Source organism: Phalacrocorax aristotelis, unplaced genomic scaffold (genome assembly GCF_949628215.1).
Source record: "Phalacrocorax aristotelis unplaced genomic scaffold, bGulAri2.1 scaffold_88, whole genome shotgun sequence".
NCBI classification, from domain to species: Eukaryota; Metazoa; Chordata; class Aves; order Suliformes; family Phalacrocoracidae; genus Phalacrocorax; species Phalacrocorax aristotelis.
This window is the reverse complement of record NW_027441295.1, coordinates 161,086-177,172: the sequence shown is the minus strand read 5'-3', so window position 1 is coordinate 177,172 and position 16,087 is coordinate 161,086. Positions and strand designations below refer to the sequence as shown.

At 56.2% G+C, this 16,087-nt stretch overlaps 1 protein-coding gene across 1 annotated transcript; it reads right to left on the bottom strand.

Moving 5' to 3' along the window:
• Window positions 1-247: 247 nt before the first annotated feature.
• LOC142051301 (maestro heat-like repeat-containing protein family member 2B) lies at window positions 248-4,996 on the bottom strand. Its single transcript, XM_075080443.1, has 5 exons — window positions 4,833-4,996; window positions 4,524-4,635; window positions 4,169-4,315; window positions 3,228-3,410; window positions 248-367 (listed from the first exon to the last, which is right to left on the bottom strand). Exons 1-5 carry the CDS (start codon window positions 4,994-4,996, stop codon window positions 248-250), a joined length of 726 nt encoding a protein of 241 aa, XP_074936544.1.
• Between the last annotated feature and the right edge of the window lie 11,091 nt (window positions 4,997-16,087).

Genomic DNA, 16,087 nt, shown 5'->3' with positions numbered 1-16,087 from the left:
CCGAGTCAAGCCAAGAACTAAGGAAAAACTGAGTCCTTTTAAAATTCTATATGGGAGACCCTTTCAGACTAGATATCAAGGACAAGATCCCACCCAGGTAGGAGAGATTAATCTACAACAATATCTGATTGCATTGGGAAAACAATTACAAGAAGTAAATGGATTAGTGATGTCTACTAGAGCATGGGGGTTAGATTCCCCAGTGCATTTGTTCAAACCTGGAGATTGGGTTTATGTTAAAAATATTTCAGGTGATCCTCTCAAAGAGAAGTGGAGCGGCCCTTTTCAAGTTCTGCTTACGACTTACACTGCGGTCAAGCTTGAGAAGCACGCTGCTTGGATCCACTATTCCAGGATTAAAAGGCACCTGAAGGACCATGGAAGTCCCAACCCGTAGGACCCACGTCTATAAGGCTGACCCAAAACTAGCATTAATATTGCTATGTTGTTGTCTTGAATTAATAAGTACATTTACTCCCAGTTGGCCCCTGAAGAAAAGAAGCGAATCTGTTGATAGTCTCTGGTGGATTTAGGGAAATAACACCAATACGTTAGTTCAGTTTGCTGAAAACTGCTCTTTGTGGGAACCCTATACTAGGAGTGATAAATTGACGGGATGGCATGGAATGACCTTTGTATTATGTTCAAATTTGACAAATGTCACTGTGATAACGAATGTTGCCTTAAAATGTTGTGCAATCAAAGGGATAGGGCCTCCACTGCAGATGAAGAAGTGCTTTCTTCAAAATAACACCCCCATAAAGGAGACACATACTTGGAAAACTGGTAACTGGGATACACTAATGTGTGCAAATGGAAGCATTAATAGAACTGCTGGGGTGGCAGTCTCCTTAACATTGTTGAATCCACGACCTGCAGTGAATCAGGACCAATTAATTAGATTACCATCCACTTGTAAGAATGAGGCAAAGATAAGGCAAAAACATATGTTGTTCTTTAACATATCTTTTCCAGCCACCCCTCCCTGCAAAGTAAAACGAGCTTGGTATGATACTTTACTCGGAGGTGCAGGAACTGGGTTAGGACTACTAAATTCAGTAGATTTGGAAACTTTAAGGAGTAAAGTTGGAACCGCAGGATTCGATGTAGCTCAAGCAATCAAGATTTAGGCTGAATGGATGCCAACCACCTTTAATCCTCAGATACAGAATTTAGAATATGATAAAGAGTCCTTATATCTCTTTAATAAGAGTATAATTACCCAGATACAATCACTTAAAAATTTGACAAAATTTGTGGACTGGACTGTCTGTACTCTACAAGTCATGTGGCAATTAGAACAAAAGAATAAGGTGCAGTCCTACTTGATGAGTAATAATGAGTTTATGTGGAGAAAATTATTTGGACAATGGGTTTTACCTAGACACTGGATAAAAGCCTATTCACAATTTGTGCAGTGTTATGATAGATGGTGTGCAGGAAATTAGTATACTATAATATAACTGACCCCGAAGTAATGTGTAAATATTTAATTCTGCCAACCCTCTTTTTGAGTCAAGGGAACCCAGAATATTGGTTACCAGAATTCCAAGGGAAGTATATTGGGAACAATAACAAAACATACGATTTAGATCTTTGTGAAACCACCTCTGATGGAATCTTGTGTGGACAACAATCTCGCGTATATGAACCCTGCTTATTAGAACACTCTGTTAACAATTGTAAATGGACGATCTTGTCTCCTAATGTGTTCGAAATGTTTGTAGAAGTTAATGCCAGATATGTGTGTTTAGTAACTAACAATCGATCAGTAGTTGAACAATACAATGTAACTACCCCATTCATAGGATGTCTCAAGAACATAACCCATTTAACTTGGCATGGACAAACCTATTCATTTTTTTGCATATACAGAAGAACAAGTAGCAATGTTTTGGCATTATGAGAGCTTAAATTTAAGTCATGCAAGTTTATCTCTGAAGAAATTAAATGAAATCTTGAATCAATCACAGAAACTTCAAGAACATTTAGGAAAACGAAACAAAACATTAGCTGAATCTATTATTAAAACAATAATAACTGGAGACAAGCTTGTCTGACTGTCGAGTCAAATTGAATCTGATACTGCCCATCATTGGTGGGATATCTTTTCAGGGTACTCACCCCCTGCAGAGAAAACTTTGAATATTTTAGTTCACCCGCTTTTGATATTGTTAGCATTTGTTATTATACTAAGTGTCGTCAATTACCGTTTCTGGTATAAGCTAAAGAAATTGGCAATAAGAGTTTGGGCTTTACCTAAGATAATGAAATATGAAAATTTAGAACCTTTGTAAAGGAATTTACAAAGCTTAAAGAAAAGGGGGGAATGAAAGAACTAAACCCCTGACAGTCCTTGACTTAGTCCTTATTGTAAGCATCCTTGTTCTCTTGTGGTTTCCTCCCTTGCAAAGATAGTTTCAGGGTTTTGAAGAATGCAACTTGGTGCCAGACAGGATTAAAAAGATAGTGAATAAGCTCGTAAATTCATTGATAACAGAGACTCAGGACATCAGTGCCGAGATAAGCACTCGAGGAACTAGTTTAAATCAACCCCTTGTGACAGTCCAAGGCTAAAGGACCGAAGAGCTCATTCAATGACTATATATGGGCAAAGGAAACCCAAAGTTCAGCCAGCGGACAGGTGAGGAAGACCATCAGAGACCACTGGAGGACTCCCAAAGACCACTAAAAGGACAACTATGCATGCAGCTTGAGCTTTTACATATGTTAATGAATCCTCCTGAATCTCATTAATATGTATGACTTTATAGTATATAATCTTTAGAAGTTTACTGAATCACTGGAGCACTCATGGTGGATCAATCCCCAGTGCTGCCCAGCGCTGTAATAAAGGATGCCTGCTTAATAGTGACTTTGTTGCTATTGAGTTTTATTTCGGGAACTTTCTGGATACTCCGCTTCCTCTTACGGGGAGGTTCGGACTTTGAAAGATAGTATCCGCGAATTTTTGTATCACAGGGGAGCCATGTAATGCCTGGGAAACCACAGGAGCGCACGAGAAACCCTGCCGTCCTGGGGCAGACACAGGCACTTGACAGCACAGCCCACCCTACCCGCAGAAGAGTGGGGGGAAAGGGTCCCAGCAGATGTTCAGCCAGCAGAGAGCCTCCACGCAGCACGGGGAGGCCCTGGGCACACACCGTCCCGCCTCCCTCCCCGCCCCCACCTCTCAGACAAGCAGAAGAAAGAGTTGGTTCACTCACAGCCTCAAAGAACATCTTGGTGGACCTGGCGACGTCTTTGAAGGCAGACCCCAAGCCCTCTGCCTTCAGCTTCCTCACCACCTCAGCCAGCGCCAGCATGCTCTCAGCAGCCACCTCGGGACAGGTGGTGTCCCTCAGGCCCCTCTGCAGCGCCTCCAGAATGGCCTCCTTGTGCCTTCGCACCTGCAAAGCCAAAGACCCCACAAGCTTCTCACGAGTCCTGGCCCAAACAGCGCCTCTTTACCATTGCTCATGTTTTGCACCAGGAGGCGCTGGCCTGTTCTGATCCCCTCAGGAAAGGGGCTCGAGACTCTCTAAGATCTCTTCTGACATGCTCTTTGTCAGAGCCAGCACTTCAGAGAAAGAGAGGCTAATAAAGGCAGTCCCTTCAGGTGCTGGGAGCCCTGACTCGTGCAGCCCTGCCTGCGCCTCTGATCCCCACGCAGGGTGCTGTGCAGACCCCACCCGTGGGAAGGGTTAGGCCGGTTTGGCCATTTGAGCTCTTACGGGATTGTCCTACAAGGCCTCAAGCCCTGGTACGTGGGGGAGCTGCCTGCAGGCTCCTTGGTCGCAGTGAGCCGGCCAAGCTCCTCCTGAGGCCAAGGGAGATGCACAGGGCAGCACAGGCTTGGGCCCCCTCGGGGGAACTGTTAGGGGGCTCTAACTCCTTGACGGGCAAGAGTGTTTGGTCAGGAACCCTTCATCTGCCAGGGGCTGAAGTTGCTAGAAACCGGCTCAGAGGGGATCTCAGCCCAGGAAGCCTTGTTTGGCGCCAGGTCCCCCTTTGCCACCCTGCGGACATCAGAGAAAGGAGCGTGGCCTTAGGAAAGAGCCCCGTTTGCCTTTGCTAGCCTGGCCAAGCTCTCAAAGCCCCGTGCAGCTCTCCACCAGGTTCCTGCCAGTGAGTGGCTGCAGTCAGAGAAGGGAAAAGCTGGTCTCACCTCCTCGGGTGCTCTCCTGACTGCATTGCCCAGGCCTCTCGCTGCCATCTGCCGCACAGCGCTGATTCCGTGCTGTGATCTCTCCACCAAGACGCCTAGGACACTCTCCAGGAACTTCTTCTCCATCATCGGGGGGTCCTTCATCAGCTACAATAAAGCAACATGCCCGTGAGTGCCAGGGTGCCAGCCAAGCCCAGGCACAGCACGCGAATGGGCTTCAAAGAAATGAGGATCCAGTGGATCCACTGGACGGTGACTCTCTCCTGGCACCTTCTTCCCTCAGAAAGAGACATCCCAAGCAGCACTTTCCTAAGAGAAGCCCTCTGAAGCCTTCCTCCCCGCCCTGTTGCCTCACCTCAGCAAAGAAAGCCGTTGCCGTGAGCTGCAGGTTATCCGAGCGGGAGTTCAGCCACTGGGAAAGGGCCCATATCACTCCCCTTGAGACGAGCTGGTTGCGAAGCAGGACGCTGCACATAGAGCACAAGAAGGCGACACACAGTCATGCGGCAAGGGCACAGGCCACGACCCCAAACCTCCCCTGCTCCGACGCGGGCGCTGTTCAGCCCTGCAAGGCAGCTCCCTGGGCACACGGGAATGGTCCTGGCAGCCATTTCCCTGGGCACAGCCGCCCACAGGACGGTGAGGCGCAGCCCCGGGGTCTCACCTCGTCAGGAGGCACACACCATCGGCATGAGCCCGCGGGTTTTCGAGAAACGCCCACGCTCCCTGCCTCCGTAGCAGCAGCAGCCACCTCTTCTCCATGCATCTGCTCAGCACCAGCTCTAGAGCCTCACGGTAAGGGCTGGCAAAAAGAAAGCCCAAAGACATCGCAAATCGCAGCACTTCTGGGGAAGATTTGCTGTGGTGGAGCTAAAAAGCTCTGCCGCCGTGGGAGGTGTTGCTCCGCTCATCCCACACGGCCCCGTGCTGGAGGCCAGGTACCCCTGAAATGACGCTTGGTAGCATTCAAGTCCATAAAGCTCTCAGAAAATGGACATTTTCATCCTTTGCCATGCCTCAAGCCACTGGCAGCGCAGGGTCCCTGGGCTCACTCGATGCCAGATGCCCAAGGTGCTCCCTGAGGGCTCGTCTCGCCAGCATTTTATGCAGCAGGACTTGCAGGTCACAGATAGCTCCAATTTCCCCCAGCTCTTGAGGACCAGGAGCGGGGGCAGAGTCCAGTGCTGTGAGGAGGTGACCCAATGGGTCCGCCCACCGACAGATTTTACAGGCAGGATCTCTGCTGCTGCAGCCAAGCCCGCTGGTCATGCCCTGCCAGGCCGCAGATTAGACGAGCTGAGTCTCTAGGACACCAGACCACAGATGGCCATGGCCGGAGCTGGGCCACCGCCCCCGGGCCAGGAGGGGTCTCCCCGTCTGTGGGCTGGGCCAACCCCACGCAGGGTCTCTGCCCGGTCAGCGGAGGGAGAAGGACACGCTGCCGTCAAGGCTGCACAGGAGACAGGATGAGAGCAGTTGGTGGTGCCAACCCCACGACCCCTTCCTCTCTGGGAACAGATGGTTCTCCAGGAAAGAAGAGAAGCCAAGACAGCCCTGAACCGGCCGCCACGCCAAGGAAACAGGGCAGGCCAAAGTGCTCCCTCAGCACCACAGACGAACACGCCTGGGTGGGGAAGTAAAGCTCCCCAACTTCCCTGCCCCTCCTGCTCCTTACCTGCACGGCTTGTCCTCACTTCTCGGTACGTTGAGGAAGAGTCCCCTCCGGCATCTCAAAGGGGGGAGCAGCATCTCCTCCCCCAGCACCTTGCTGACCTCACCCAGGAGGCCTGGAAGGAGGCGGGGAAGCAGGCGCCGGACCCTTTCCTCGGTTGGCAGCACGAACACCACCTCGGAGATGGCACGGAGGAGCTACAGGGAAATCCAGCCAAGAACCACCTGTTAAACAAGGGCTTTGCCCACCAGCGCAGTCCCTCTGCCTCCCCTGGGGGCTCTTGCTGCCTGCAGGTCTCATGCCAGGGACAGCGGCACCGCTGAGACGCCCTGGCACGTCGCCCCTGTGCAGTCCCCCCAGGCACTTGCTAGTTAGACAGCGGATGCAAAGCTGCGGGGATGCCTCTGCCTTCGAACATACCGTGAGGGACTCCAGAGCAGCCTGGCTGTGGTCCGGTTGGTGAGCGGAGGAGTGGGGCCCAGGGTTGTTCTCTCCCGCTGCCTCTAACTTCTGTGTTAAGTACTTCAGGACCTGAACCCCCAGGACGCTTCTCCCCAAGGTCCTCCACAGCTCCATCGCGTCCCTGCAGGGGAAGAGACGTTCACCCCTGAGCTCACATCCCTGGTACCTGCGGTGACCTCACTAGAGGCCAAACGCTCTCCTCATCAGCAGTGGGGCTTATGATGCCTGGTTCCTTCCCGAGACGGGAGCACACGGCCTTGCAGTGCTCAGACCTTTGGGAGGCAAGCGACCTTCTTCTCCACTGGATTCCCCCTCACCCAGGACCCAGGCAAGCCACAGGGTCTGTCTTTAACCACAGTGGGGCGAGGTGGGAGTGCACAGACCTGTCCACGGGCAGCCGCTTCTGGAGGAGGCTGTCCACCACGGGCTCATGGTGAAAGCGGGCCAGGAGACGCACCGCCTGGAGCAGGAGGGGCCTGTGGGTGCTCTGTCGCATGGTCTGCATGCAGCTGTGGAGGATGTGCAGGACTTCTGGCACCTGAAAGGAAGAAGGTGGGAAAGAACGCCGCAATGCCCCTGCCGCCACCAACTTGAAATAGGAGGGCAGCAGCATTTACAAAATCTTTACATTCCTGCAGAATTTAAAAACCCTTTAACTGCAAGCCTTTGGGAAGACCCACAAGTCCCTGGTGCTCTGCTGCTGTACATTTGAACTCCCATCATTCCCAGGGACTGCCCCTTGCAAAATCTGCAGAGCGAAGAGCCGGCAAGGACTGATGGGAACAGCCCCATGGGATGTCCTCTAGGAGATCACAGCTGCTGCAAGGCTGAACTATTGAAATGAAGGGTTGAAATCTTCCCCTTTGGAGGGGAACAGAATGTGCCATTGCTCAAAGGGCTCAATTCTTCTCAGGCTGCTGCCTTCTCCAGCTCGCTGAACTGCTGCAGCCCTCAGGGGGAACTGGGAAGAACCAATACCTGCTGTTTTTCCCCACCAACTCCCCTGACCCTCTTACAGATTCCAGGCCCTGCTCTGTTCCCAGATTAGGATTGGATGCTTACAATAGTGGAGCTCCCAGGTACTCTGTGGCAACCCGAACTAACCTTGAAGGAGACAAGAGCGTAACACCAGGGCCGGCAGACTACTGCGCAGGAAGGGCAAGGCAGCCTGCCATCTGCTCCTTCGCTGCTTCTCCAGGGCCAGGGCCACCCTGAAAAAGTGCCGGGGTTCAACACTCCCGGTGAAAGGGCACTTGGAGCCTTGGAACCGGCCAGCCATGACCACGGGGCTACGGCTCATCATTTCTGTGCCAGAGCCACAGGGCAGATGAATCCGTCCTCCCTGCGAGGCCCCTTGGGGCAGCCGTACCGAGCACGGGTGGCTGGGTACGGCCTTTGCTCTATGGGGAGGTGCTTCCTGGGAGCAGGATCTCTCACAGACACACTGGGAAAACCTCTTCAGGCCTGGATGCCGGAGAAACATCTCTGTGCTCCTCCAGATCTCACCAAAACCAGGGCTGGAGGAAGGCTGCTTTGGTGGGCCCAGGAAGAGCAGGTCACCAGGCGCCTTTGCCGTCAGGTGGGTCTCAGCGCTGCTCTGCAATCGGCCGTCACGTCCCTGAAGGACGCTGTCCTGTGCACGGTAGGTCTCCACTGGGTGTCCCTGGGGACAAAGATTGAAAGGAGCAATTTGGTTTGTTTTGTCCCCAATCCTGGAATGCCACGAGAGAGACCCACCACCCCCAAGTCAGCTGTGTGACATGGACCCCATGTACAAGCTGCAGACATGGGTCAGGACGGCTGTGGGAAGCAGGCAAGGCATTCTGTGGTCAGAAAGCAGAGCTGGAGACAATGGGGAGGGAAGCCCAGGGCAGCCGGCAGCTGGCAGTGGGGCCCAGCAGAGTGCAGCGCCCCCAGAAATGCCCGGCTCCCTGAGCCTCGGCCCTGGGACTGCAGCACGGGGCCGGCACCAGCTGGGGCTTTGCTGGGAAAATCCAGGCAGGGTGACCCTGACACCCTGCACTTGTTCCTCACCCCGGGATCTGACAACCTCTCTCCCTGCCCATTGCTGCCATGGGATGCAGAGAGCAGCGCTGCTGGCCCCTGGTGTGGTCCTGAGCCACCTCTCGATGGAGGAGTCTTTAACCAGCAGGCCTAAAAAGAGGGGAAACTCTCCAGAATTAAGCTGTGCTTAACATTTTGCAGGCAGTATGGCTGTAGAGCTGCACCATGGTGCTGCTCCTAGGGACTGTGCTAGAAACAGGGCGGCTGCCTGTATCTGCAGGCAGGCAGTGGAGTGTTGCAGCAGGAATGATTGATGGTTTGTGCGGCTGTTGAATGGGGTCAGCCTTTAAACGTGTCTGACCTGGTACGCCTGGTTCCTTTTTCCTTGCAGGTTCTATTTAGAGCTAAAATAGTACTTTTAAAAAAAAATAAAAGCAAAACCAACAAGGAAACAAACAAAAAAACCAGTCCTGGCCACTCTGCAAGGCGATGCTGGTCACCAATATTAGGACGCAGGATTGGGCCCAGGGCAGGGCTTTTACAGGCAGCACATTTCTTGAAGGCTCCCGGTAATGCAGTTCCTGGCCAGTGATCGAGAAATGGGGCAGCTGCCCAGAGTTGCTATTTTTGCTCTCTCCCCATCGCTCTCTGTCTGGCTCCCTGACCCCATTTTTCAGTTCCTCCCTCTCTATCTTTAGCCCATCACTGGTTATTTCTGTCTTTTCCTTCCTTCCTTCCTTCTTTCTTTCTCTTTCTCTTTCTTTCTCTCTGACTCCCAGCCTGTATTGTCTAACTCCGCCCTGTCTGTCCTGTAGCCTGTTACTCTGTTTTCCTTTCCCTACACCTCTCTCCCGCTCCCTGGCCTTCTCCTTTCTCTGTTGCCGTGTCCTCCCTCCTGGCTGCTGTTTTCCCCTGTGTCCTGCAGCCTGTGCCCTCTCTCCCGCCTGTATTCCCCACTCAGCTGGCCCTGCTGCTCTCGGGGCCTCCGTCCTGCTCCTGTCTGCTTTTCTTCTTCCTGCGTCTCCACCCTGGAGGCCGCGGCTGCTGTGCCCTTCTGCGCCTCCTTGTCCTGACCCACAGCCCTCTCTGCCTCAGTCTCTCGGGGTCGTTTCCCGCCCTCCCCTCGCCCTGTGTCCCGCTCTGCGCCCCGGCCTCCCCCTTTCTCTCTCCCCGCTGCCTTTTCCCTCCGCCCCTCTCCCCTCTGTCCCCCTGCCCCGCTCCCTCTGCCACGTCTCTGTCCCTGCGCTCTCCTGGTGCCTTTACCGTCTCTCTGACCCCCTGTCCCGCTCCCTCGCCCGGAGCCCCGCTGCCCCCTTGCCCTCCATCTGTTTCTCGCTCCGTCCCTCTGTCCCTCTGCCGGCTCCTTACCAGGATTTTTCCTTCCTCCACTCCCTGCCCAGCTGCGCCCTGTTCTCCTGCTCCCTCTGTGTGTCTGCCTGCTGCTGTCTCCCCCCTGCCCCCTCCCCGCCCAGCGGGTGTCCCGGAGCAGGGCCTGGGCAGCCCCGGGGAGGCGGCCGTGGGGCCTGCGGGGGGGCGGCGGGCTCGGGCTGGGGGGGCGGTGCCCGCGCAGGGTCGGGCGGCGGGAAGGCGCGCCCCGGGGCATGCTGGGAGCTGGAGCCCTGGGGCAGGGGCTGCCGGGCGGCCATGTTGCCCCGGCCCCAGCCCGTGGCCCGAGGCCTGTCCCGCAGCCCCAGGCCGCCCCCGGGCCTGTCCTGGCAGCAGCCAGCTGGGCCTGTGCCCCGCTCCGGCCTCCCTGAGCTGTGCCTCGGGGCGGCCTCCTGGGGTGCGAGCTGTGAGGCACCCGTGGGTTCCCTGAGGTGGAAGGCAGTCGGGTGAGCGGGGCTGCAGCAGAGGGAGGGAGGGACAGACCGACAGACAGAGACAGAAGTGCCTGAGCTGTGCCATGTGCCTGGCAGTGCAGAGAGCAGGAACTGCGGTGAGTCCTGGGCCCCTGGGGTCATGTCACCCCTCCTCCGCATCCCAGTCCCTCCCTGACACCCCCTCCCCTTTCCCTCTGTGTATTCTGTGGGGGGATACATAGGCACCTATAGAGATGTATGTATTTATAGGTATGTCTGTTATATTGTACATAGACATGTATGTAATACAAATTATATAAAAATATTTTCCTCTTTCTAAATATCAAAATATTTATTTCCAAATTAATCAACCTAGTATTTACCAAGATAAAATAATATTATCTTATAGAACAAAATATGTATGTAAGCCATCCCGATCCCAGCTCAGGCACCCGTGGGGTGGGCAGGGGCTGCATTAACCGCCCTGCCCTCCCTCCTGCTGAGCAAATGACGGCAGGCAGAGAGAGGTGCTGCAAAGGCAACACCCAACTCTTTTAATGAATTCAGCAAGATATGGGGATCTGGGGGAAGGCTGGGGCTGGAGCAGGTGGGTGCAGGTTTCTGCCTCCGGATCTCCTCTGCGCATGGGTGCTATGGGGGCCGGTGCTGGGCCGGTGGGTTATGGGTAGCTGTGCTCGTCGGCCATCTGCATGTCGATCTCCCTCTGCACAAAAACCTGCAGGTGGCCCAGTGACACCTGCAGGGCCGCCCACTCCTGCTGCTCCTGGGCCGGCGTCTTCACGCGCTCCCGCTGGGGCCGCTGCTCGGGTGTGATGGGCACCGGCTGCTCCTGCTCCTCCAGCAGGGTGGGTGCAGCCATGAGCCCCCCAAGGGCCCGAGGGATAGCAGGGAATCGACGGGAGGGTGCATCAGCCTGTCGTGGGGTAGCATGTCACGGGGATCCATGCTCTGTGCCTTCTTGATCAGCAGCAGTCGGAGTGGGCAGGAGGGCAGCGGGTGCAGGGCACTTTGTCCCCCAGCATCCCCAGAGCTGCTGCGTCACTCAAGCACCAAGGTGGGCACATTGGTGTCCTCAGATGCCCTGCGCTTGCTGCTGCCCACTTGTTGCCTGCTGCTGCCTGCCTGCTGCCCGTGTGGCGGGGGGCCGGGTGGAGCAGGGATGTGCAGCACATAGGAGCCCGTGGGATATGGGCACTCCTGCTGGACTATGCCCTCATCGCAGCCCCATCAGGTGGTGGGGCACCAGCGTCCCTGTCAGCGCCTGCTGTCCGCATCCATAGGCAGGGGGACAGGGAGCAGCCATGGTGGGGAGCTGCACCCCGTGAGGGAGCTGCAACACAAGGGGAAGCAGCACCCCACTGTGGAGCTGCACCAGCTGCGCCTGGCCCGATGGGCCCTGGCACCCCCTCCCAGACGGTGGGCTGTCCCAGACTGGTGGGTGATGGTGTGGAGCTGGGCAGGCTCACTGGACACTGCCAGCGCTGGGCAGCGTCAACCAGATGTACCTCTGTCTGCCTCAATTTCATGCCCTCCAGAGGAACTGGTGCAATAGTTAGGGCATGAGATTTTCCAAGCAGTCCATCCTTTTCAGTTGACTGTCAGGGTCACACAATGCTTTTCATTATTTAAGTCGTAAGTCGAGTTCGTAAGGTACTGCAACACTGTAAAAACACATCTGTCCTTAAAAAGCAACACAAGAGAGTGTATCCAACAGCCCAGATCCTTTTAGTTCACAGTCCTCTGCCTAAGCGTGGGAGCCAAGAGGTTAGCCACTCCGATTACATTGCCTTCTTCAATGTAATAAATTTTAAATGAGTCTTTATCTAGTTTCTAGCAGTTTAATTTCTTCTGCTCTTGATATACATAAAAACCCTATAAAACATAAAAATCCAGCAGCTGTTATTCAATAATGTACATACAGTGCACAGTATCCTGTGCTGCTAAAAGTTGGTCTAGGCGTGATTGATCCTGTATTACCACTTGTGATAATAATTTGAATTCCTCTGTAGGTCTGTGGCGTGTGGAGGTTCCCTGCGCTTCACGCTGAGGCCCCTCTCAGTTTGTGGCAGACTCCAGAATTGTGGGCACGGCTACAGGTGTGCTCACTGAGATGGGCCGGAGTTTGCTGGCGGATTGCAGCTCGCTTAGGGAACTGCAGAATGGCAGGGGCTTCAGTCACCTGCAGGAGCTCTGCATATGCAGCTTTGCCCTGGCACATCCTGAGCACAGAATTCCCGTGGCCACCGCAGGAACATCAGGCATGCTGAGCTCACAGCCGTGCCACGCCCTTTGGTCCAAAAGCTTCTGTTTCTTCGCACAGGCGTTAAGCAGGACTGGGGTCCCTCTGGTTGTACGTAATGGCCTCCCTGCTGGCAGCTGGGAGCGTCAGTATGTGTGGCATCTCCTTCAGCGGCCAGTCGTGCCTTCAGCTAGGAGGCTGTGGCTGTGCCACAAACAATTGCCTATGTATATGTATATACACGCATGTAGCTTAGCTCGTGGCAGGAGCTAAGGAGGCAGGACACGCGGGTGGTGCCGAGTGTCCCAGGAGGCACAGCATCTCCTGCTGACTCGCTGTGAATGGCCCTTGCCCCCCTCCTCTGGCATCATCCGGGGAGAGTGGTGGCACCTGGGCACAGCGCCTCGGCACAGCCGAGAATGCGGTCGTGCAGCTGCGGGAGGCTTGCTTGCTGCTCCGCCACGGTCTCTCTGATGGCCTCCCCTCTGCCGTCTGGCAGCTGTGGGGCCGCCTGCGCGTATGCCCCGGCCTCCCTTTCCGCTGGGAAACCCTGGCTGCCGTCAGGGGTGGGGGGCCTGGCTTCACGTGCCGGAGCTCTCACCCAGCCCAGGGAACGTGGCAGCTCAGGAGCTGCTGGCTCTGCCAGAGGCAGGCTGCTGTCCGTCGCAGGCGCTGTGCGGATGGAGGGAAGGGAGAGCTGGAGGGCTCCCGTGTCCGAGGTGGGACACCTCGGGGCTTGAGGAGGGAGTAAGGGAGCAAGAAAGGAGCCAGCCTACTGGGAAGATGGCGACAGGCTGCGTAGCTGCAGGGGAAAGGACCAGTGCTAGCAACGAGCTGTGCGTGCGGAGGCAGCTGGTCCTGGGGAAGGGGGGAAGCAGCTGCAAATTCAGCAACAGGTCGCTGAAGCGCCTCCCTTCGGCACTGTCCTCAGAGAAGTGGGGTGGCGCTGGCTGCCTGGGAGGCAGCGTGTGTCACTGTGGCTCAGCAGGCGATGACATAGGGAGGATGTCACTGTCAGGCGATTGTGACCACCGCTGTGGGTGCAGAGGGTCAGTCGTCCCGCGCAGAGGCTCCAGGCTCAGTGTGCAACTCGCACTGAGCGGCGAGGTCCTCATCCTCCTGAGGTACCCCGTGTGCCACAGGGTGCTGATGATGGCTTCTGCCTGGGAGAGGAAATACCACCACTCAGACCTGGAGAAAGCAGCAGCTTTCCTCCCCGGTCTCCTTGCTGAGGACTCCCTTCAGAGCAACTGTTACTCTCAGCCTATCGACGGAGTGCTGCTCTTTGCGGATATATCAGGTGGGGCGAGCAGGGAGGAGCAACCACGGCCGCGAGCCCTTTTGGGACACAGCAGGCCCTTTGGAGCCCTGCCCCTGCCCCTCATACAGAGGGGCCATCTTGTCACTGCTGCACTCTTCTGCTGAGATGCCCAAAGAGAGCGGGATGCCTTATCTTGGGTGGTCAACCACTGCTGCCAGCAGCACTGAGCTGGGGCATGGGAAGGTGTGACCTACAGGCTCTCAGGCCGGGCAGCGTGGAACTGGCTGGCAGGTCCTTTGGCCCACAAGGGCGTTTCCTGATTTCTGGGTGTTCCTGTTGCAGCTTTCACTACGTTGACAGAGAAATTCATACAGAGGAGCGGCACAGAGAGGGGCACTGATGAGCTGGTGCAAACCCTCAACTGCTACCTGTGTGACATTTTGGAGGGTAAGAGCCATGCTGCAGGACTGCCTGGCATCAGGTCATGAGGCCGCTGCCGGAGGGTGGAGGCAGGCAGGCTGGGCAGCCGGGTCCTGCCTCCTTGGAAGGCTCCGGGCTGTCTGTGGCCCAGAGGATCAGTGAGAGCAGCCAGGGTCTTGTGGAGGGTCAGGAGCAGCTCAGGTCCTCTGTGCTCCCCGCTGTGGCCGAGGAGGCACCTGCTTTCTCAGCAGCCCCCTCTGCGCCTGTGGCGTGAACGCCTGGCTCAGTGACGTGTTAGGGCCCAGAGCAGGCTGAGGGCATCCAGCAAGTGCCAGCGTGCGAGCGACTGGAGGATGCTGGCACTGGCGTCCGCGTTTGTGCGCGTGTCCGTGTGCGCGCACGAGCGTGTGGGGGTGTGTGAGAGACCCTCACAAGCCCCTTTCCGCAGGGGACATCTTGACCCTTCTGAGCTGACTGTGAGCACATTGCGGCCACCCCTTTGGCAGCACTTGTAGAGTAAAAGCAAGAGTGTGGTCAAAGATGCTGAAGGCTCTGGAGCATCTCTCCTACAAGGAAGGGCTGAGAGAGCTGGGACAGTTTAGCCTAGAGAAGAGAAGGCTCGGGGGGGATCTTGGGAATGTGTCTAAAACCTGAGGGAGGGTGCAAAGAGGACAGAGCCAGGCTCTTTCCAGTGGTGCCCAGTGTCAGGACCAGAGGGCACGCCACGGGCACGCCCTGAAACACAGGAGGTTTCCCTCTGTACATCAGGAAACACTTTTTGACTGTGAGGGTGAGTGGGCGCTGGCACAGGTTGCCCAGGGAGGCTGTGGAGTCTCCCTGCTCAGAGCTATTCAGAAGCGATCTAGCCGCTGTCCTGGGCAGCTGGCTCTGTGCAGCCCTGCTTGAGCAGCGGGGTTGGACCAGGTGGACCGCAGAGGCTCCTTCTGGCCTCCAGCCTTCCCAGCTTTGGAGGCGTCCCGAGGCCCTGCCTCCCTGCGTGCTGCGCGGGTACCAGGGCTGTGGCCACTGTGAGGCGGGGAGGCAGGCCGGAGTGGTGCTTTCCTGAGCTGTGCCCCACGGGGCGCCCGCGCCCAGGTGCTCCTGTCCCGGCAGAGGGGCTTGCTCTGTGCCTTCTGCAAGAAGGTGGCCACATGACTCCTCCTTTCCTTCCCTCTGTCCACAGAGGTGCTGACTTTTGGTGGAGACATCTTGAAGTTTGCCGGTATGTACTTTGGACAACGATGCCCACGTGTACGGGTCTGCAGCATTTAGCTGTTGTGGCGGCCGTTTGCCGTGCTCTCCTTCGCAAGAGGCTCTGTGCAGCACCTTGAGCCAGCTTTCTGGCCATGCACGCACGCCCCCCGCAGTGCCCTTTCTCCAGGCTCCTCTTTCTTTCCCCCCGGGGCTGCCTTGGCTTTGGCCAAGGGCTGTGGCTCCCCTCACTCGGTCCCCTCTTGCGGGGCCCTGTGCTGCGGGCGGGGGCAAGGAAGCACGCACATATAAAGCACATATATAAAGCTATAAAGCAGAGCCAAAGGTGTGTGTCGGGGTGCTGGTGAGGGGCAGGGAGGCCCTGGTGATGGCAGAGCTTGGGCTGCCGGGCTGCGAGGGGAGGAGGAGTCCCTGACGTGCTGCAGCTGCAGAGGAGCGCTCGGGGCAGGGGGTGCTGCTGCTGCCGTCTGGCTGCTGCTGTGGCTGGCCCGGGAGAGGAGAGGTGTCCCGGTGCCCAGGGTGTGGTCCTCCCGGGCAACGCCCTGCCACGAGCCCATCTTCCTCAGCACGTCGGCCCGCTTATGCCACCGAGTGGAGTGTGGGGAGAGGCAGGTCTCGGCAGAGCCTTCACTTCCCCTCGCTTTCCCCAGGGGATGCTGTGCTGGTGCTGTGGAGAACATCGCACCGGGAGCTGGCTAAGACCATCAGCCTGGTGCTGCAATGTAGCCGGCAGATCCAGAAGAAGTATGGGAGTCGTGACACGCCCGTGGGTCAGAAGGTCCGACTGAAGATAGGTACGGGCGCTGTGCCAGGCGCAGATGCGTGGCAC